The sequence below is a fragment of the Lytechinus variegatus genome, chromosome 14, assembly GCF_018143015.1.
Source record: "Lytechinus variegatus isolate NC3 chromosome 14, Lvar_3.0, whole genome shotgun sequence".
NCBI lineage: Eukaryota > Metazoa > Echinodermata > Echinoidea > Temnopleuroida > Toxopneustidae > Lytechinus > Lytechinus variegatus.
The window spans coordinates 26338146-26356746 of record NC_054753.1 but is presented as its reverse complement, the minus strand read 5'-3'; the positions used below and the strand labels follow the sequence as shown (position 1 = coordinate 26356746).

The following is an 18601-nucleotide window of genomic DNA, read 5'->3' as shown; positions in this document are numbered from 1 at the left end:
ATATTTCTTCTTTCAGGAGCAGCTGTGAAATAATTTCTCTGTTGATATACTTAAAGGTCATGTCCACCCCAGAAAATTAATAATTCTTTGATGGATTTTCCTCAAACCTTCACCAGTAATTTCAATTATTTTCCTGATATTTTTACAAAAAGTTTTTTGTCAAGGTCAACTATGGCTTTAATAAAGAGTTCCATAAAGAAGCGAAACCGGTTCTAGAGTACTGTTGAGAACAATTTATCATTCTTAAAACCTTAGCAAATTCTAGATAAGGGACAAAGAAATAATCAAAGAGAGAAGCGTTACTCTGGACAAGGCTATATCTTTCAAAGTGGTGATTTATTTTGCTACAACGTGATCTTGACTTTGAAAGCCTGCATTAGGATTCTCTAAACAGCTGTAATTTACATTCCATAAAAAACCCAAAGCACAAAATAATTGAGATAAGGATTTTCAAAAAATATGGGCAAATCCAACCTAGTTCTCCTGTTCCCTACCATTTCTTCCTTCCAATACCCAATATATCTTCAAAAATTCTGTTTTTTTTTTTGGGGGGGCAGCAGTGATTGGCGCCCCCTTTCCTACCCATTTATCCAACCGTAACATTTAATCTCAATTAATCATCCAAATGAAGTCTGGTGAATAAAGAGGTGTGAATGCATTTTATCTAAAAAGGTATTTCAAAGATGGGTTCATACAAATTCAACAAGGGGATCATTGCCAAATTGTCTGATAGTGCATTCCATTCTAAAAGTTATCTCTTACAAAAGTTCCATATAATTTATGATTTATTTCAAGCCAATTAGCTTTTTTATCACCAATAAATCAACTTGTTAAAAAGTCATCAGATGCACCTGAACAGAAATTCTCCTTTAAATGCCGCTCCATGTATTATAAAATAGGCATTTATACAGGGCCACCTATCAAGAAATATTCTATACTGAGGCGCGTGATTATTATTACCCGGCTTTAGCTCGAGCTGCCTTTCAGCACTCATGCCTTCAAGAAATTAATCCTGCCGGGTACCCATTCATCTCACCTGGGTTGAGAGCAACAAAATGTGGATGAATTTCTTGCTGAAGGAAATTACGCCATGGTTGGGATGTATCAATATGATCAAGATGTAATATCTTAAAGAGAAATGCCAGTAGTTGCAGTAAACACTGATTTTATGAGAAAGTCTGTAAAACGATGCTTAATTGTCAGTATATCATCAAGGATCTAGATCTGGTACAGTCATCCATAAACTGAACTTTGTGAAATCTTGAAATCTATGCTGAAAAATGTTCACACTGAAGATCACCAACACAGATAAGCGCATGTGGGACAGTGTATAATAATTGCTTTGAATGTCGGGCCCGACGCTTGACCCAAATCATGTGCTTATTTGCTGATTTCTCAGCATTTACACAATTTCTTTCAGAATCCTTTGGCACATATGTTCTATTTATACAAGTCAAGCAGACACTTTGGTGGTCATTTAATTGAATTCTGTACGAACTCATTTTGATATCATTACCAAAACTGGCATTTACCTTTAAATGGTAAGTTCATATTTATGGCGGAGGAACTGAACCATGTGTTGCCTCTCATGTGATTTTAGAAGATTATCCCATTTCTCATTTTTCCCTCGATAAAACTTTTTAAAGTTTATGGGATATAACTGTTTGCATGTGCCTGTGTAATAAAAAAGACAGATTTGTTTCTTGATATATTGTGTGTTTTTTAAAGTTTTCAAAGTTCCATTCTTTTTAATTCAAATTGAAAAGCACAATATTTCAAGCAGCAAATGAGAATTAAAGAAGCAGGAAGCTCTGTATTGTCTGAATTTTGTCAATACCATCTCGCAGATATGATAAAATGCAATTACAATTTACATGTGGAATAAGGTGAAAGTAATACAAACGAGAATGCTCGAAACATACTGGGGGATATCATTCCACCAGGGATAGATTCTCTTTAACTCCCAATGCAATCTCTCGAGTTAGACAGTTGTCTTCGTCTCAGTGTTGTTCCCTTGGAAGTATTTTCCAATTAAACGTGATCGCAAAGTGAATGCTTTGATTAGCGCAGCCATCGATCACCCGACACTTCTTTCTCATTTCGCCAGAGCGTGATACACCAGACGTGGTGTATCTCTCCGGTCTTCATTCATGCCTCACATTAGATCACTATAAAGACCCTTCTCCAGTAAACTGACTGTCTGCCTTGTTCCGAGGAGTCATCTTTTTCACTCTAGCTTCTCCGAGACGGTGACAACAAGCTCTACTCCCTGATGGAAAGTAGCTTCCTATTTCACTTAGCTCGCAAATCAAACACGTTCACGTAAGTCCTACAAATCAAGTACCTTGACATGTACAAGGGTCCCAGGTACTCACTTTGGTGTGGGTCAAAATATGGTCAAAACCCAGGGCAAGGATGTTCACATATGTATTAATAATACATAAGTGACATGTACAGTGCTGGTAGCTGGGCGATATTTTGATTATTATCGAAATTATGGAGTATTGAAAAATACTGCATGATTCAAAATGGTTTATGATTATGTTTATATATCATGGGAACAAGAGATGACCAAAATATTGTTGAGGATGAAAAGTTAACTACTATTCCTGCTCTGTATTGCTTCAAGACCAACTCAGGACTTTAAAGTTGGTGCCCAAATGCCCGCTTTTCAAACAAGCACCGATGAACGCCTTGCTTTCTTTTCCCCCTTTCCTGCTCTCACAGAATGGCAGCTTATAATGCATGTATATGAGTTTTCAGACAAGATGATATATTGTATTACCAGCGATATATTGCTGGCAAGAAAGATACATGGTGGACCGTGAAACCTACTACACTAACACGATATATTGCTGGTGATAATTAATACAATGAAATAAACAAGTGGAATGCCTCTGGCTGTCTCACCTGCATCACACGATTCAACATAGCAGCAGTGCTGACTTTGAAAACTACTATAAATCGCACAAGATGTTCAGTGATACTTGGTTACTCTTATTTCCACGTTTTATGAACTAAACCAATACACTTACAGAGATAGGATGGTAATTCAACAAATACCCCCAATGTTACCAAAGTTCATTGACCTCACATGATCTTTGACCTTGATCATGTGACCTAAAACTTGCACAGGATATTCAGTGATACTTGATTACTCTTATGTCCAAGTTTCAAAAGTCAGATCAATAAACTTGCAAAGATAGGATGTAATTCAACAAATACCCCCAATGCGGCCAAAGTTCATTGACCCTAAATGACCTTTGACCTTGATCATGTGACCTGAAACTTGCACAGGATGTTCGGTCAACTTCGGTGATACTTGATTACTATTATTTCCATGTTTCATGAATCAGATCCAAAAACTTTTAAAGTTTTGATTGTAATTCAACAGATACCCTCAAAATCGGCCAAAGTTCATTGACCCTAAATGACCTTTGACCTTGGTCATGTGACGTGAAACTCATGCAGGATGTTCGGTGATACTTGATTAACCTTATGTCCAAGTATAATGAACTAGGTCCATATATTTTCTAAGTTATGATCACATTTCAAAAACTTAACCTCGGGTTAAGATTAAGATTTTGATGTTGATTCCCCAACATGATCTAAGTTCATTGACCCTAAATGACCTTTGACCTTGTTCATGTGACATGAAACTCTAATAGGATGTTGAGTAATACTTGCTAAACCTTATGGCCAAGTTTCATGAACTAGGTCCATATACTTTTTAAGTTATGATGTCATTTCAAAAACTTAACCTCAGGTTAAGATTTGATGTTGACGCCGCAATCGCCGCCGCCGTCGGAAAAGCGGCGCCTATAGTCTCACTCTGCTATGCAGGTGAGACAAAAAAGCAGCCAGCGCTAGACATGTTGATACAATGGATGATATGGTGATCAATTTGGTTGGCATGTAAGTCATATTATGAATATAAAAACTTACTTTGCAGTGATGAAAACAAAGACCAGAGAGGCATGTTTCTAGCAACTCAAGGCTATAAAGTTCACCCTGACAAAATCACAACTGAAAATTTCATCAAAATCAATTAGCTGGAAATAAGAATTTAAAGGGATGCTCCAAGCTGAAAATAACATGATTTCAACAGATAAAGAAAAACCAGACAACAAAAATTTGATCAAAATCGGACAAGAAATAACAAAGTTATAGTATCTTAAAGATTTGCATTACTCTTGCGAAACAGTTCTCGGCATGTCTTCATGAATATTCAATAAGCAAATGTCATATCATCACTAATTCTTTGTATTTCACTATATAAAATTGGGTTTCTTTAATTTTTTCTTCCATGAATTAAAAATATTGGATTATAATGATAAGATTCTAATTCGTCATTCTCAAGTCCGTAATAGTCCTTCATCGTCATCAATCTGGCTTATTTAGCACCTTCCCAATGTGCTGGTGTAATGTAGATCCCTGTGGTTTCACAGGCCTAATTCATTCCCCATAGACTCATGTGTTAAATTGGCACTTTAAAAAATTCATAAAAAATAAGGATGAAATTCGGGGGTTGAATGTTTACTACCAGTGGATAGGATTTATATCTGGCAATCCATATCTGACCAGAAAAGGGTCCCTCGACCGGCTCATTTTAAAAATAAATTGGCGTGTTTGAAGACACCTTCGGGGGGAGCAGATTCATCACCTCAAACAGCAAAATAGCCCTAATCCTTCCGCCAGTGAAAATATAGTCCAAAATTGGTGATATTTCTTCCCAATTTGGGAAAAGGAAGTTCAGTAATTACCAAAAATAGAATCAGTGTTAAATGGACAATCATATGCATACACTTTGTCAATCAGCCATATCAAAATAAAAAAAATAGCAATGGGTTGGCTCGAATGAATATTTATGGCCTGCCACTAGTGATTAGGCCCGTGAAACCCTGTGGTATCTTCAAAACTATGAAATCATCTACCTGCTACAGTCAAGACAGCCACTTCTGTTGACCAGTTCACGAGAGCCATAAATCCCATACTGTATTTTGCTAAGAGGATAATGAATGGTGAATTGCCAATTTGTCCATTGCCAACTCGTCCTTCATTTAGTCTAATGCCATTCCATCCATCAACATTTCGTCTAACAACCATTTGGTCAAATAACCATTTGGTCTAATCATCACTTCGTCCAATCATCATTTCGTCTATGATGATGTTGTAACCCGCAAGTGAAAACCCGAACCGTACCGTCCCGTATAATCCAATAATTTGCAAGCGAGACCCGCTGACCCGTCGGGTTTTAACCCGCAAGTCAATTTATCTTTGAAAAATGAAAAACATTATTTCTGCAATCCCCACACTATACAGGCTCAAATCAGGAAAATATATGTCTACTATGATGGGGTGTCCAAACTTCGCGCACTTTTCAAAAATATTCATCAGGCTTAATTTTGTCCACAAATTATTCATAATTTATACAAAACCAATTCAAGAAATAGTTACCACATTGACGGCAAGATCATAAACTATAAAATCATGGACGAAAATGTAAAGTAGGTCACTGGGTTTCGCCGGTATCGCGATCTCAAAATTCTATTCCGATCGGCGAATGTGGGCTGTGCAGGAAAACCGTTCAGAAAAAGTGTGACCTAACTTCGCGCACCAAAGCTTTCGTGGAGATTTAAACAAAGACTCAAGCTCAAAAAGTGAAATATTTATATCAGATTGATGGCAAAATGCTATGGAATCGGTCAGTACCACATTTAACTCAAATTTTTTATGATTCCTGCTTGTAATATGGTGATATCGTGATGCTTGTTGCTTTCTTCAAAACGGGCGCTAACGGTGACAAATTTGCCGATCTTTTGCCAATATTTTCATGAATACTGGACTAATCCTAAAGAAACTTTCAGCGAAGGGTAATTGTAGGTCGCTTTTCACATTGATGATGTCAGATTTTAAGGATATTGGCTAGTTTTTGAGATAATAAGCGTCCGCAAAGTTTGGACACGCGCGAAGTTTGGACTCACTGCCATACTACCTAGCCTAGAGTGAATTTACTTACAAATTGCAAATTCGCCTTTTATTCCGGAGAGATAATGTTTTTGGGGTGACTTTGTACCACGAAATGGGTCCGCTCTGATCTCGAAATTGAAAGCATTACGCAATTAACGCCTCGGATCGATCGGAGCTAGCGCTAGCGAGCCGCAGCTCAGCTGCAGCACGCTAGCTAGCCCAGGCTGCCCAGCAAGGATCGGCAGACGGCAATGTTGTTTTTCAGTCCAGGTCGGTCCACAATGCGACTCACAACAATCATAATTACAATATTCAATTCCATGGGACCTCGTCTATAAAGTAATCAAAATTGCAATAAATACCTGGAAAATGATACAGTCAATTTTTTCTTCTCGTTTATCTCTATATAATTTCCTTCTCTTTTTGTATTTCATTCGATAATATGGCCGCTAAAACTCGATGTTCAGTTTCCCGTCGCCCGCGTTATGAAATTTGGCCCGCGTTTGAAAATCAAATTCTGAAAATAAACTATTTGGATATCTAGATTCAAAACTGATTTAAAACATTAATATAAGCTTTTCAGTAAGACAATTACTTGTATATCTTGTAAATACCTGCAAATCTTTTCTTTCTTTTTTTGTGAATGGAATGACGCTGCATGCTCAACCATAACTCGAGTGATGTTCGTGCAGGCTCCACCACTTCAACCGTAGAAGTGGTGGAGCCTGCACGAACATCCCTCGAGGTATGGTTGAGCTACCTCAATAAATCCCAGTCTAGTAAACTCGCGTTGGTGAGTTATCATACGGCCTAGTACTCATCCAAAATAACTTATCTTATTTGCTAATTATAACTTAAAAATCATTTGTTTTATTTTTCCAGGGGATGAGTTAAATATCAGACAAAAAATCATCAAAGCTTACCGTAATCTGTTACAGGGCCGACGGGAGACTCACCCACGTACGCATTGGCGCTTGTGCTAGCTAGTCTGAGCTCTGTCTCTCTGCCAGAGCTCTGGGGGACAATTCGCTCTGTAAAGGCCTCAATGATGGTGATTTTCTGCTTCAGACAGAGTTTATATTTCGGGTATATTTTTCAAAACTGCCAATGAAGTTTGATGATTTCTTCATTGTCATGTATATTTAAGTTATTAATGAGTTCATTCTCACCAAATTTAGACTCCCCCATAGAGAAATACAATTTTCGTGGAGATCTGCGTTTTCAAAGAACTTCAGGAAAAGTAAGGGTATGTGGGCCTTTATTACATGGCCAAGTACTGGAATTAGATGGAGTAAAATTTAGATATTAAATTCATTTATATCAAGTTCAACTCACAGTCTCACCCACACAAACACACCCACATCCAAGATTCTAGGCATGAAAAAAAACTTTAAAAATCATACAATATTAAACAACAAGTAATAATTAATTTAATAAGTGAACAGGTATTCCTCAAAATACAAAAACGTAGCATTTGAAAAGAGCCCCTGAAATATTGCAAAAAAAAATGAAAATGGAGCCCCCCCCCAAAAAAAAATGATTAATTTTTCCCTGGCTTCAAGTTCCACAGAATAAAGTGCGTTAAAAGGTTACAAAAGGTCAAACTTTCATCTTCTGAAAAATAATGAATAATGAAATCGGTTCCTCATTATGAGCTGGAAAAAATGGGACGGGAAACTCAACATCGAGTTTCATTGGCCCATGCGGTTGCTTTTGACTGCGCTGCATGCACGCACTGGCGCTGGCCTTTGAAAGAGAGCAACTCGATGTATTTATCATGTTGAACTGTCTCAGACTCAGTCCTGTTCACTATTCACAAGACAAAAATACGCCGGCATTTTTAAAAGGAAATATCTACGTCTCTAAAAGAATCTGCCACGTAAGAAGCACATGATCTTAACTCAATTTTCACTGTGAATGTTTTTATTATGCGTCGTTTATTCTCCCTTTTTTTCGCATGACGGTCTGCGGGTTTGAGAATGAACTCGGCCCGGCCCGCAACCCGCGATCGGAGGCATACCGGCAGGTTAACCCGTACCGCAACGGGTGCGGGTTACAACATTAGTCTATGACCATTTCATCTATAACCAGTTGGTCTAATACCCATTTTCTTTTCATTCATTTTGCACAATTAACACTTTAGTCCAATTAGACCATATGACATATATGGAGTAAATGGCCATTGGACTAAATGAAAGTAGACCATGTGGTTAGTAGTCGAACTGATATGGTAGACCAAATGATAATGGACCGGTTGGCAATGGGACAAATTGGCATTAGACGAATTGGAAAGAAACCCAATGAATTGCATGGACTACACTGATCATTCTGAGGTGTTGATATATTGTCTTAGAGGCTGTTCTCACTACGTTCCTAAAACTAGTTTACTGGAAACTAGTTTAGTGGAAACTAGTTTAACGCGTAGTGAGAACGGTCAAAGTGGTCTTGGAAGCGATCTTCCAAACCAGTTTGGAAAACCACCTCGCGATGTAGTTTTCAAGATCGCTTTGCCTCGTTAAACTGGTTTTACCGTAAGTGAGGACACAACCGTTCTTCGGGAAGCGATCTTCGCACATTTTGAGCGCGCTACTCCACACAACAGGTGTAGAATGCCTATGCTGCGGTTTTGAATTTCGCGCGAAACGTCTCACCCCACTGAGAGCGTTTCCATAGCAACAAGAGCGCTTTACGTGAAGTGATTTTGAAAACCACTTTCGTGTGATCAAGTGAGAACGCTAGCAAAGCGATCTTCCAAAGTGGTTTCCTGAATCGGTTTCCAGTAAACTAGTTTTAGAAAGCGTAATGAGAACGGCCTCTTAGTGGCTCAAACATGGAGTATTCAGTATTGTGTGTGCAGTGCTTTGTAACCAAAAGGAAAACTAAAGAGCTCTACATCAAATGATTATTGGATTGGGTTGAATTCATTCAAATACTTCAAATCAAGGTTTTTTAAGCCCACTTTTATTATATTCTATATCAAATGACATTATTGAATCTTCCTCTCTTTTGTCCTTTGTCTTATTTGCTGAAGACATATATCAGTATATTTTATTTGCACACGGACCAGAATTCGAGGACCAGGGCATTGTGGCCTAGTGGTTGAGACTGCCTTCTTTCAGTCTGAGGAACATGGTTTGATTCCAACCCATGGTGTGTTTTCCGTCAGCAAGAAATATACCCTTATTGTGCTGCACTCGACCCAGGTGAGGTAAATGGGTACTGACAGGAAGTAATTCCTAAAAAAGCTGTGCACACAGGAATAGGTAGACTATAGCCTAGCCGAGGCAATATAGGAGTGCCTTGAGCACTAAGCAAGGTGGATATGAGCGCTACGCAAATCCTATATCATTATTTATTCATTACAGAATATAGCAAAGTGGGGTCCGTTGCAGAAAGAGTTGCGTTTAAACGCAAGTAAAAATATCAATCGCAAGTCCCAAATGCGCGCTGTTGATTGGTTGAAAATCAAGTTGCGCATGATATTTAGAGTCACGATTGATTGCAACTCTTTCTGCAATGGGCCCCAGGGGCCCGTTGCAGATTTTAATAAAAGCAAACAGACTTTTCATAAATACCTAAAAGAAAGGTCTGCCCCAGACCGGCTCAAATCTTAATCATGAAGGAAAGTGGGTTTAGCTCAGAAATGTTAAAGAGTTACACAATTCTTTAATGAAAATGTTTCTATTCATTCAAATGAAACTACATACATGTACCATGGCCATTCAAAGAATACTTACCTAAAACATTCTTTAGAACGAGCCTGTTCTCTTGCCATAGCAGACCGAACGTGCTCCACCTGTTATTTCCTTCTGGTAAAGGGTTATGTTTGTCCCATGTCCCACATGAGTACTCGTAGAAATCTTCACAAGGATCTGCTGATTTGTCCATTGACATCAGAAGGCTACTCGCTACTGTTATGCAGGCTTCCGTTAGACAAAACTCTGAAAAGAGAAGGCAGGGAAAATTGCTCCAAATAAAGACCGTTTGGGAACTTCACTGTATTTACCTCAAAATCTGGAAATATGATGAAGCTAATGGTTCTGAAATTCTCATGTAAATCAAGTAGAGTGATTTTAAAATGAAAGTTAAAGGTAAATGCCAGTTTCGGTAACAATATAAAAATGAGTTCATACAGAATCCAATGAAATGACCACCAAAGTGTCTGTTTGTATAAATAAGAAATATGTGCCAAAGGATTCTGGAAGAAATTGTGTAATTGATGAGAAATTAGCAAATAACCACATTCAGGTCAAGCATCGGGCGCGACATTCAAAGCAATAATAATAATACACTGTCCCATGTGCGCTTATCTGTGTTGGTGATCTTCAGTGTGAACATTTTTTAGCTTATATTTCAAGATTTCACAAAGTTCAGTTTATGTAACTGTATCAGATCTAGATCCTCAATGATATACTGACAATTAAGCCTGGTTTTACAGACTTTTTCTTGAAATCAGTGTTTACTGCAACTACTAGCATTTCTCTTTAAAATCTCAGTACTCACATTATTCTTCAGTGCGCAAACAAATGCCATTGAAAACAGAAAGAATATATTCATGCAGTTCTTGTTAATCATTACGAACTCTCTTGGAAAGTGCGGATATCCCAGCTGGGCGTTCCAGAAAGCCACACGTCCGAAGCAACCTCGACCTGTAAGACCTTCGGAAGAACAGTCGAATACTCCGGATAACCAGTCTGAAGCTGCGACAGCCCAACCTCGCCGGAATAGGACCCTTGTTACTATTCCCTACATTGTGGGTCTATCAGAAAGGATCAGTCGCACCTTTGGTAGGTTCGGAATCTCCACCTCACATAAGCCGCATAGAACACTGAGACAATTGCTTGTGCACGTGAAAGACCAACCGGTCAAGGATAAGAAGCGAAACGTGGTGTATGGTATTAGATGTGAACAAAGGGAATGTCAGGATTCCTACATCGGTGAAACTCAACAATCACTGAGAGCAAGGATGTACCAACACCGTAAATCTACTGGTCTCGCAGCCATTCCTGAATCGGCGGTTTTCACCCACTTGAACGCGACGGGACACACTTTCAACAACAAGGACGTGGTGATCCTGGACAAAGAAAGCAGGTGGTTCGAGAGAGGAGTAAAAGAAGCTATTTGGGAAAGAGTGGAAAAGCCAACATTGAATCGGAGAGGTGGTTTGCGGTTCCAGCTGTCACACGCCTGGGACCGAATCCTACGGGAAGTTCAAAGCCGTCTCTCACGGGATTAACTTCCGCCCCTGGTGAACCAAGTGACGCTACTGTCGGCTGACTCTGGCGCGGAGTCACTTGGAAAGACGTGATTGGCGTTCATTCGCCTGATGAAGCCAACAGCGGTTGGTGAAACGTCGCGACGACAGAGAATTGTAAGTCAATACTTTCAATTTTCAACAAATTCCAGTAGATGATTCAATTTTTGACTGTTATTCTTGTAAATCATACTTGAATAAAAATCCTAACTTATTTAGCTTTTTTCTCTTCTGAGTTGTGCTTTTCAAGGGGATCGAAGTTCACCCTGAAGGAAAGTTTGTTGTAAAAGTAGCAGAAAAACATAATAAAAAATTATTGGTGAAGGTTTAAGGAAAATCAGTCAAAGATTAAGGAAATTATTCGACATTCAAGTTTTTTACATAAACGAGCAGCTGCTATGTAATATAAATTGCATAAATATGAATTTTGAAATGGTTTGTGACGATTTATTTTTGTTTTCTTTTTTAGGGACATGTGTGAAATGATTTGTCTATTGATATACTAAATGTACAGTAAAAATAATTTTCAATTTTCTTAGAAAATGACATTTCATTGACTATTTATCATTCAACATCTAGGAATGCTGCTTATATATGATGTCACAAATCAAACGATTAAAATTCTAATAACTTTTTCATTCTTTGATGGATTTTTCTCAAACCTTTAGAAATATTCTATTTTTATAGCAAATTTTAAGTCAAGGTTAACTTCCCCTTTAATTTACTCTGTATTCCTCTAATTCTCCTCCTAACCCCCCCCCCCATCCCTTTCATAAGATTCAATAATCTTATTTTCCAGAAATATAAATATTTCATTCAATTTCGATTCTATATCTCCATTTTAACTTCATATTTTGACCTCCCTATGACCAACCCTAATGGACATCCAATGCCACTGGTTTCAGCAATAGATTACTAGGTGGTTTCAAACCGCCTCGATCACAAGAATCCCCGCTAAATTACGAGAACTTTTTAAGGCTACAAAATATTCGTTAATTATTCCTGCATTCACACCACCCCGAAACACATCCTTCGGGATAACTTCCCGAAGTTACGAGCATGCGCAGTATGGTCTGGTAAGCAGGCAAGGCGCGAGGTTCAAAATCACTAGCCCAGCAGCCACCCACGCCGCCGCGCCCAACAACACGCTGGGCTAAAAGTTCCCGTAATTTGCTTTCACATCGCCAAAATACCTGCGACCTTGGAAAAATCCCCATGAAAGTTCTCCTAATTTCGCCAAGTACCTACTATTTAGCGGGTATTTTCTTTCGGGGAAATTACGCGTAGTTTGCTTTCACATTACCAAAATACCTGGTATTTTCTGATCGGGGTAAATTTCCCGATCAGAGAATACCTGGAATTGGCGAACTTCGAGGCGGTCTGAAACCACCTCATCTCAATACATTACGTCATTACGTACTACCTTGAGCTGGCTGAATTTTTGAGATCATATCCTGCTCTAGTTTTCAGACACCATTTCAATTGTCTTTTATCTAGAATTGTTGAGGAAACAAGACTGGGATAAATCCCCTGGTGACTCATAATTATTACTCATTATTTTTTTCCAAATGTATCACACCAAAATTTGTTCAGTTATCAAAAAAGAAGAAAAATGCTGTGGTGCACGTTATATGTATCTCCCAATCATAGGCCTGTATACATGTAAAGTTTAAAAACATCTCAAATCTGTAACAAGCTCAAAGATTGATGAAACAATTGAATTTGTAAAAGTTATTGCACAAAGATCGTTGCAATTGTTTGTGAATATATGTGAGGAACACAGACCTAATCATATACCCTTTTCATAAACCTATCCTCCAATTAGCCGCCTAAGAGTAATGCGGATAATTCAATAAAAATTGCGTTCATAAACTCCGAAAATAAGCCGCATTATTTTTACGAGCGCCCGTCCTGAAAAGGCGGATAATCGCCATGACAACTGGACACGCCCTCTCCGATGCGGTTGTGTTGGAAAAGGGTGACCTTGTGACCGCACCATGGCAATTATCCGCATAATTTGGAAATGCGTTCATAAACTCAAAATCTTGTCCCGATGCTGCTATTATGCGGATAATAGCAGCATCAGAGTAATGCGGATAACTCTTGTCCTCCTCCAATTTTACGACCAAATTATGCTGCTATTAGCCGCTTAATTCATTTTAATGTGGTTTATGAAAGGGGTAATACAGACCAGTTGTGGTAACGATCTCAAAAGGAGTTCTAACAGAATCCAATAAAATTACCACCAAAAAGTATAAGTGCATAAAAGAAAAATATTCATTCATTCATTCGTTTATTTCCATTTTCAACAATTACAGTTTCTTCTGTACATGTTGACATATTTAAATAACAAAACATATTTCAAATATTCCTGTACAGAAAATTATATTCAAGATTATTACAAATCAGGTTGGAAATGGAGGAGGCTGCTAAAAAGCGGAGCTTGTAGAGTGCAGCCTCCTAATAAATATTCTTGCAGTTGTTTAGCATATAAAAAAATAAAATAACGACTTGAGCATGACCAGTTGAATTAAAAGGAAAAATGGGAAATAAAAATAGAAAAGGAAATAAGAAAAAGAGAGATTAAAGGTCTCCAGAATCCAGCCCCAGCACTCACAGACGGACCTCGCCGATCAACAGGGAAACGAAAGAGATGTAAAAGTGTACGTGACATGATAAACATGTTTGATTAAAAAAATACAAGAGTTTGAGTGATGAAGAGTTAAATTCAATGGTTATCTTGAAGAAATTTTTTGAACTTATATTTGAAAGAATTAAGGCTTGGAGATTCTTTGATGTTACTATTAATAGTTCCCCAGAGTCTAGGGCCTTCAAAAGTAAAAATTGAATTTGCAAGGATGGTCCGGGGTAGAGGTAAATGAAATTCATCGGATTGACATGTGGGATATTTGTGAAGGGTTTTGTTTTTGTTAAATGAAGAATTAAATATGGGTGTTTGTATTTTTAGAATGTTATTGTTTAAAAACAACTCATCTGTGTGAGATCTCCAGGACAAGTTGAAAATAACACGCAATGCCTTCTTTTGTAAAAGCAATATTCTATCTAGGTAGGTTGAGTGTGTGTTTCCCCAAACAATTGCTCCATAATTTAGATATGGTAAAATTAATGTTGAATAAAGCATTTTTAGGGAGGAAGTTGGAAGAAAAAAATTAACTTTGTTGTAAATTGTACGACATATATAGAGTCAATATGAGATTTCCAAGATAATTTGTTGTTTATTATGAGGCCTAAAAATTTTGTTGTAGTAACAACTTCAATTTCTACATTGTCTAATTTGATATTAAATGGCAATTGTTCTAAAGAATTGCTAAAAAGCATGCATTTCGTTTTTTGAACATTAATTGACAATTTGTTGGCCCTAATCCATTGTACCAATTTATCCAGTTCAGTGTTCAGTACATTAATTAAAATATCGGGGTTAGGATGAGAGTAGAGTACATTTGAATCATCTGCAAAAAGGACATAAGATAATATTTCAGAGGAGTTCTGGATGTCATTTATATAGATTATAAATAAAAGAGGGCCCAGGAGGCTGCCTTGGGGAACACCCCAGTTAACATTTTGTAGAGAAGAATTTTGTTCATTTATGCTTACGAATTGTTTGCGATTTACGAGGTAGTTTCTGAACCACTCCAAGGCCTTCCCACGAACTCCATAATTTTCAAGTTTGTAGAGCAAACTTGAGAGAAATGGCTCTTGAAGAAAAATATGTAATAGCTGAGAAATAATGAGCAAATAAGGATGGAATTCCATCAAATGTTGATGGTAGCTCAAGCTAAAGCAAGGTAATAATAGCAAGTGTCCCCCCCCCCTACCCTGTCTCTGCTCCATTTCCCATCTGTTCTTGTAACTGAGCATCTGTCCTGCGGACCCAATAAAATCATGAAGGCTGGCTTCCACTTCTATCACTGATCATTACTCATCTATTTCTGGCAATTTTTCAACTACCCCCCCCCCCCCAACCCTCCATCCTCTCTCCAAAACTCAAATCAACACTCAAGAAGGCTGCATATTAATTGCATGGTGTACTCGGCCCTGACAGGACTAATCTATAATATAAATCTTTTCATCAAACGAAAGATCTGCATCAGCTATTGAGAGACGATGATTAAAAAGGGAGAAGGGATTTTACAGAAGGAAATCTCTCATAGCTCTATTCTTTAAGAAAATAATGAGCAGGATATTTTCTAGGCCCCTGGTAGACTTTTTGACTAATTTCCAATATTGATAGTTGTTTTTAAAGAAAGTTGATTTCCCCCACAATGCCATAAAGAGTAGAATCAGGGGATGTTACAATTGTTTTCACTTCAGACTATGAACTATGTAGACCTTACATGTATTTGTGACTGGCCACCCCCAAAATCAACAATAAAGTCACTGGGAAGGTTCTGTAAATAGCTAAAATAATGATTTGGTCTACCAATAATGAATATTAGAAAATTAGCTTTTAATATCTAAAAAAATAATTTTTCTTCTTCATACTGTAGGCATTTGAAGTTGTAAAATAAAGAGATACAAGGGTTTCTTTGAAGCCACTATTTCTAGACTTCTTAGAAATTTCACTGAGATTGTAACATGCACATGTCATGCTTGAGTGAACACTAAACTTGTTTTCTCCCTATTCTTTTAATAAATCTCTCTCTGAATTTCTTCTGCATTCAATTAGGGGCTTAGTTGATCAATTTGGGCAAGTTAAACGTCATTTTAAAGCTTGGGATGTGTCTTCTCAAGCTTGATAAAAATCTCATGATTATTTTTGGGTGACTTTATACTGTTGGTCTTAAGGCTGTATGTCATATTTAAAGGACAAGTCCACCCCAACAAAAACTTGATTTGAATAAAAAGAGAAAAATCCAACAAGCAAAACACTAAAAATTTCATCAAAATCGGATGTTCAATAAGAAAGTTATGGCATTTTAAAATTTCGCTTCATTTCACAAAACAGTTATATGCACATCTCGGTCGGTATGCAAATGAGAAACCGATGAAAGCACTCACTCACTATTTCGTTTGTAATTTATTATATGAAATACGAAATATTTTTTATTTCTCGTCGTTGTCATGCAAAATGAAGTTTCATTCCTCCCTGAACACGTGGAATTCCATTATTTTAACATTTTGTGCTTCAGGCAAGGAGGTCCTAATGGCCAAATTTGTAAAACTTGAAATATTGTATAATTCAAACAATAAAAAACAAAAGAAATAGTGAGTGAGTGACATCATCGACTCTCTCATTTGAGTGTAAGTGGCTCGTTCATATAACTATTTTGTTGAAAATAAGCGGAATTTTGAAATGTCATAACTTTCTTTTTTTACATCCGATTTTGATGAAATTGTCAGCATTGTGCTTGTCTGATTTTTCTCTATTGATTCAAATCAACATTTTTCTGAGGTGGACTTGACCTTTAAGATTCTGAGACGGCTTTGCATCATGCACCAAAAAGGGGAAAAATAGTGGTAAAGGACATGGTCAAAATTCAGGTTTGCATACCAACAATCCCTGTAATTCAAGAGGTGGTAATTTCTCAGCCTTTTAATGGTAATTTAACATTTAAGGTTTTAGAAAGCAGACTTAAATTGGAGACCAGATTGAGATAGAGGTGAGACCACAAATGGGATCTACCATGATGTTTTTCCCTCCATTGCATTAATTGAATAAAATCAATTCTTACAGAGAACGTTTCGAAGGAAGTGACATTTCCATTTTTCCCAAAGATGGCTCTTAGAAAAAAAGAAAGTGGAATCAATCCGGAAATGCAACGTTTGTAAAGACTAGAGAATTGCAGAACAATGCAAGTAACTCTGGCATTTCAGGTTTGATGATTGTTAAAGGTAAATGCCAGTTTTGTTAACGATATCAAAAAGAGTTTGTACAGAATCCAATGAAATGACCACTAAAGTGTCTGTTTGTATAAATAAAACGTCTGTGCCAAAGGATTCTGGAAGAAATTGTGTAATTGCTGAGAAATCAGCAAATAAGCACAGGATTCGGGTAGAGCATCGGGCCCGACATTCAAAGCAATAATTATACACTGTCCCACATGTGCTTATTTGTGTTGGGGATCTACAGTCTGAACATTTTTCAGCATAGATTTCAAGATTTCACAAAGTTCAGTTTATGTAACTGTACCAGATCTAGATCCTCGATGATATACTGACAATTAAGCCTTGTTTTACAGACTTTCTCAGGAAATCAGGGTTTACTGCAACTACTGGAATTTCTCTTTTAAAGGGGAAGTTCACCCTGACAAAAAGTTTATTGTAAAAATAACAGAAAAAATATAAAAAAAATATTGCCGAAGGTTTGAGAAAAATTCATCAAATGATTAAAAAGTTATTAGAATTTCAATTATTTGATTTGTGACGTCATATGCGAGCAGCATTCATACATAGCGAATGGTAAAAAATCAAATAAATGTCATTTTCTCAGAAAATTGAAAATGTTTTTCACTCTACCTTTTGTATATCAATAGACAAATCATTTCACACCCGATCATGAATAGAAAACAAAATTAAGTCATCAGGAACCATACAAAATTTGAAATTCATGCATTTTATATTACATAACAAATGGGGCAGCTGCTCGTCTATGACATCACAAATCCAAAACTTTGAACTCTAATAACTTTCTTACTTTTTAACGAATTTTCCTGAAAACTTCAATATTTTTTACCAATTTTTCTGCTATTTTTACAACAAAGTTTTCTTCAGGGTGAACTTCCCCTTTAACATCCATAGACATTGGATGCTCTTTAGCAGCCATTGACTGTAAAGCTGTGAAGTACAACTCTACAAAATATGTCATTTCCTATATATATATCTTACTATTCAAGGGCGTGTTGAATGTCCATTTTCAAATTTAAACAGCAATACGAATCATGATTGGAAACTAAATTACGAAGTGGATATAAAGAGAAACAAAGTGTGTGTTCATTGATATGACATGTTTGTCAAAACTTTATAGGGACTAGTATAAAGACTAGAAAGTTGGCGTATCCAAAGGACACAGATGCCCCCCGTCATCTACCTACACACCCAAATTTTTTTAAAACTGTTAAATATTTCATAAGTTATCATGCGGAAACTAACTGGCGTATTTTATGAGCTGTGACCTTTGACCTGCGAACTCCAAATTCGAACTTAGTCTGTATTACATTGTATGGTGTCATCTACCTACACAGCCAAATTTGTTTAGATCTGTTCAATAATTCATAAGTTACCATGCGGAAACCAACTCGCATATTCAATGAGCTGTGACCTTTAAATTTTGACCTGTGGACTTCGTATTTAGCCTGTATTTTGGTGCCATCTACCTACAACAACCAAAATTTTAAAATCCATTAAATACTTTTTGAG

General features: G+C 37.1%; 1 protein-coding gene across 2 annotated transcripts in view; it reads right to left on the bottom strand.

The window, feature by feature from the left end:
* The window catches only part of LOC121427351 (endothelin-converting enzyme homolog), an 87025-nt gene that overhangs the window by 52284 nt on the left and 16140 nt on the right, over nt 1–18601 (bottom strand). For both annotated transcript variants that reach the window (XM_041623697.1, XM_041623698.1), the window contains exon 3: nt 9708–9911. In XM_041623697.1, coding sequence (XP_041479631.1) covers nt 9708–9911 — 204 coding nt within the window. The remainder of the gene's footprint in view (nt 1–9707; nt 9912–18601) is intronic.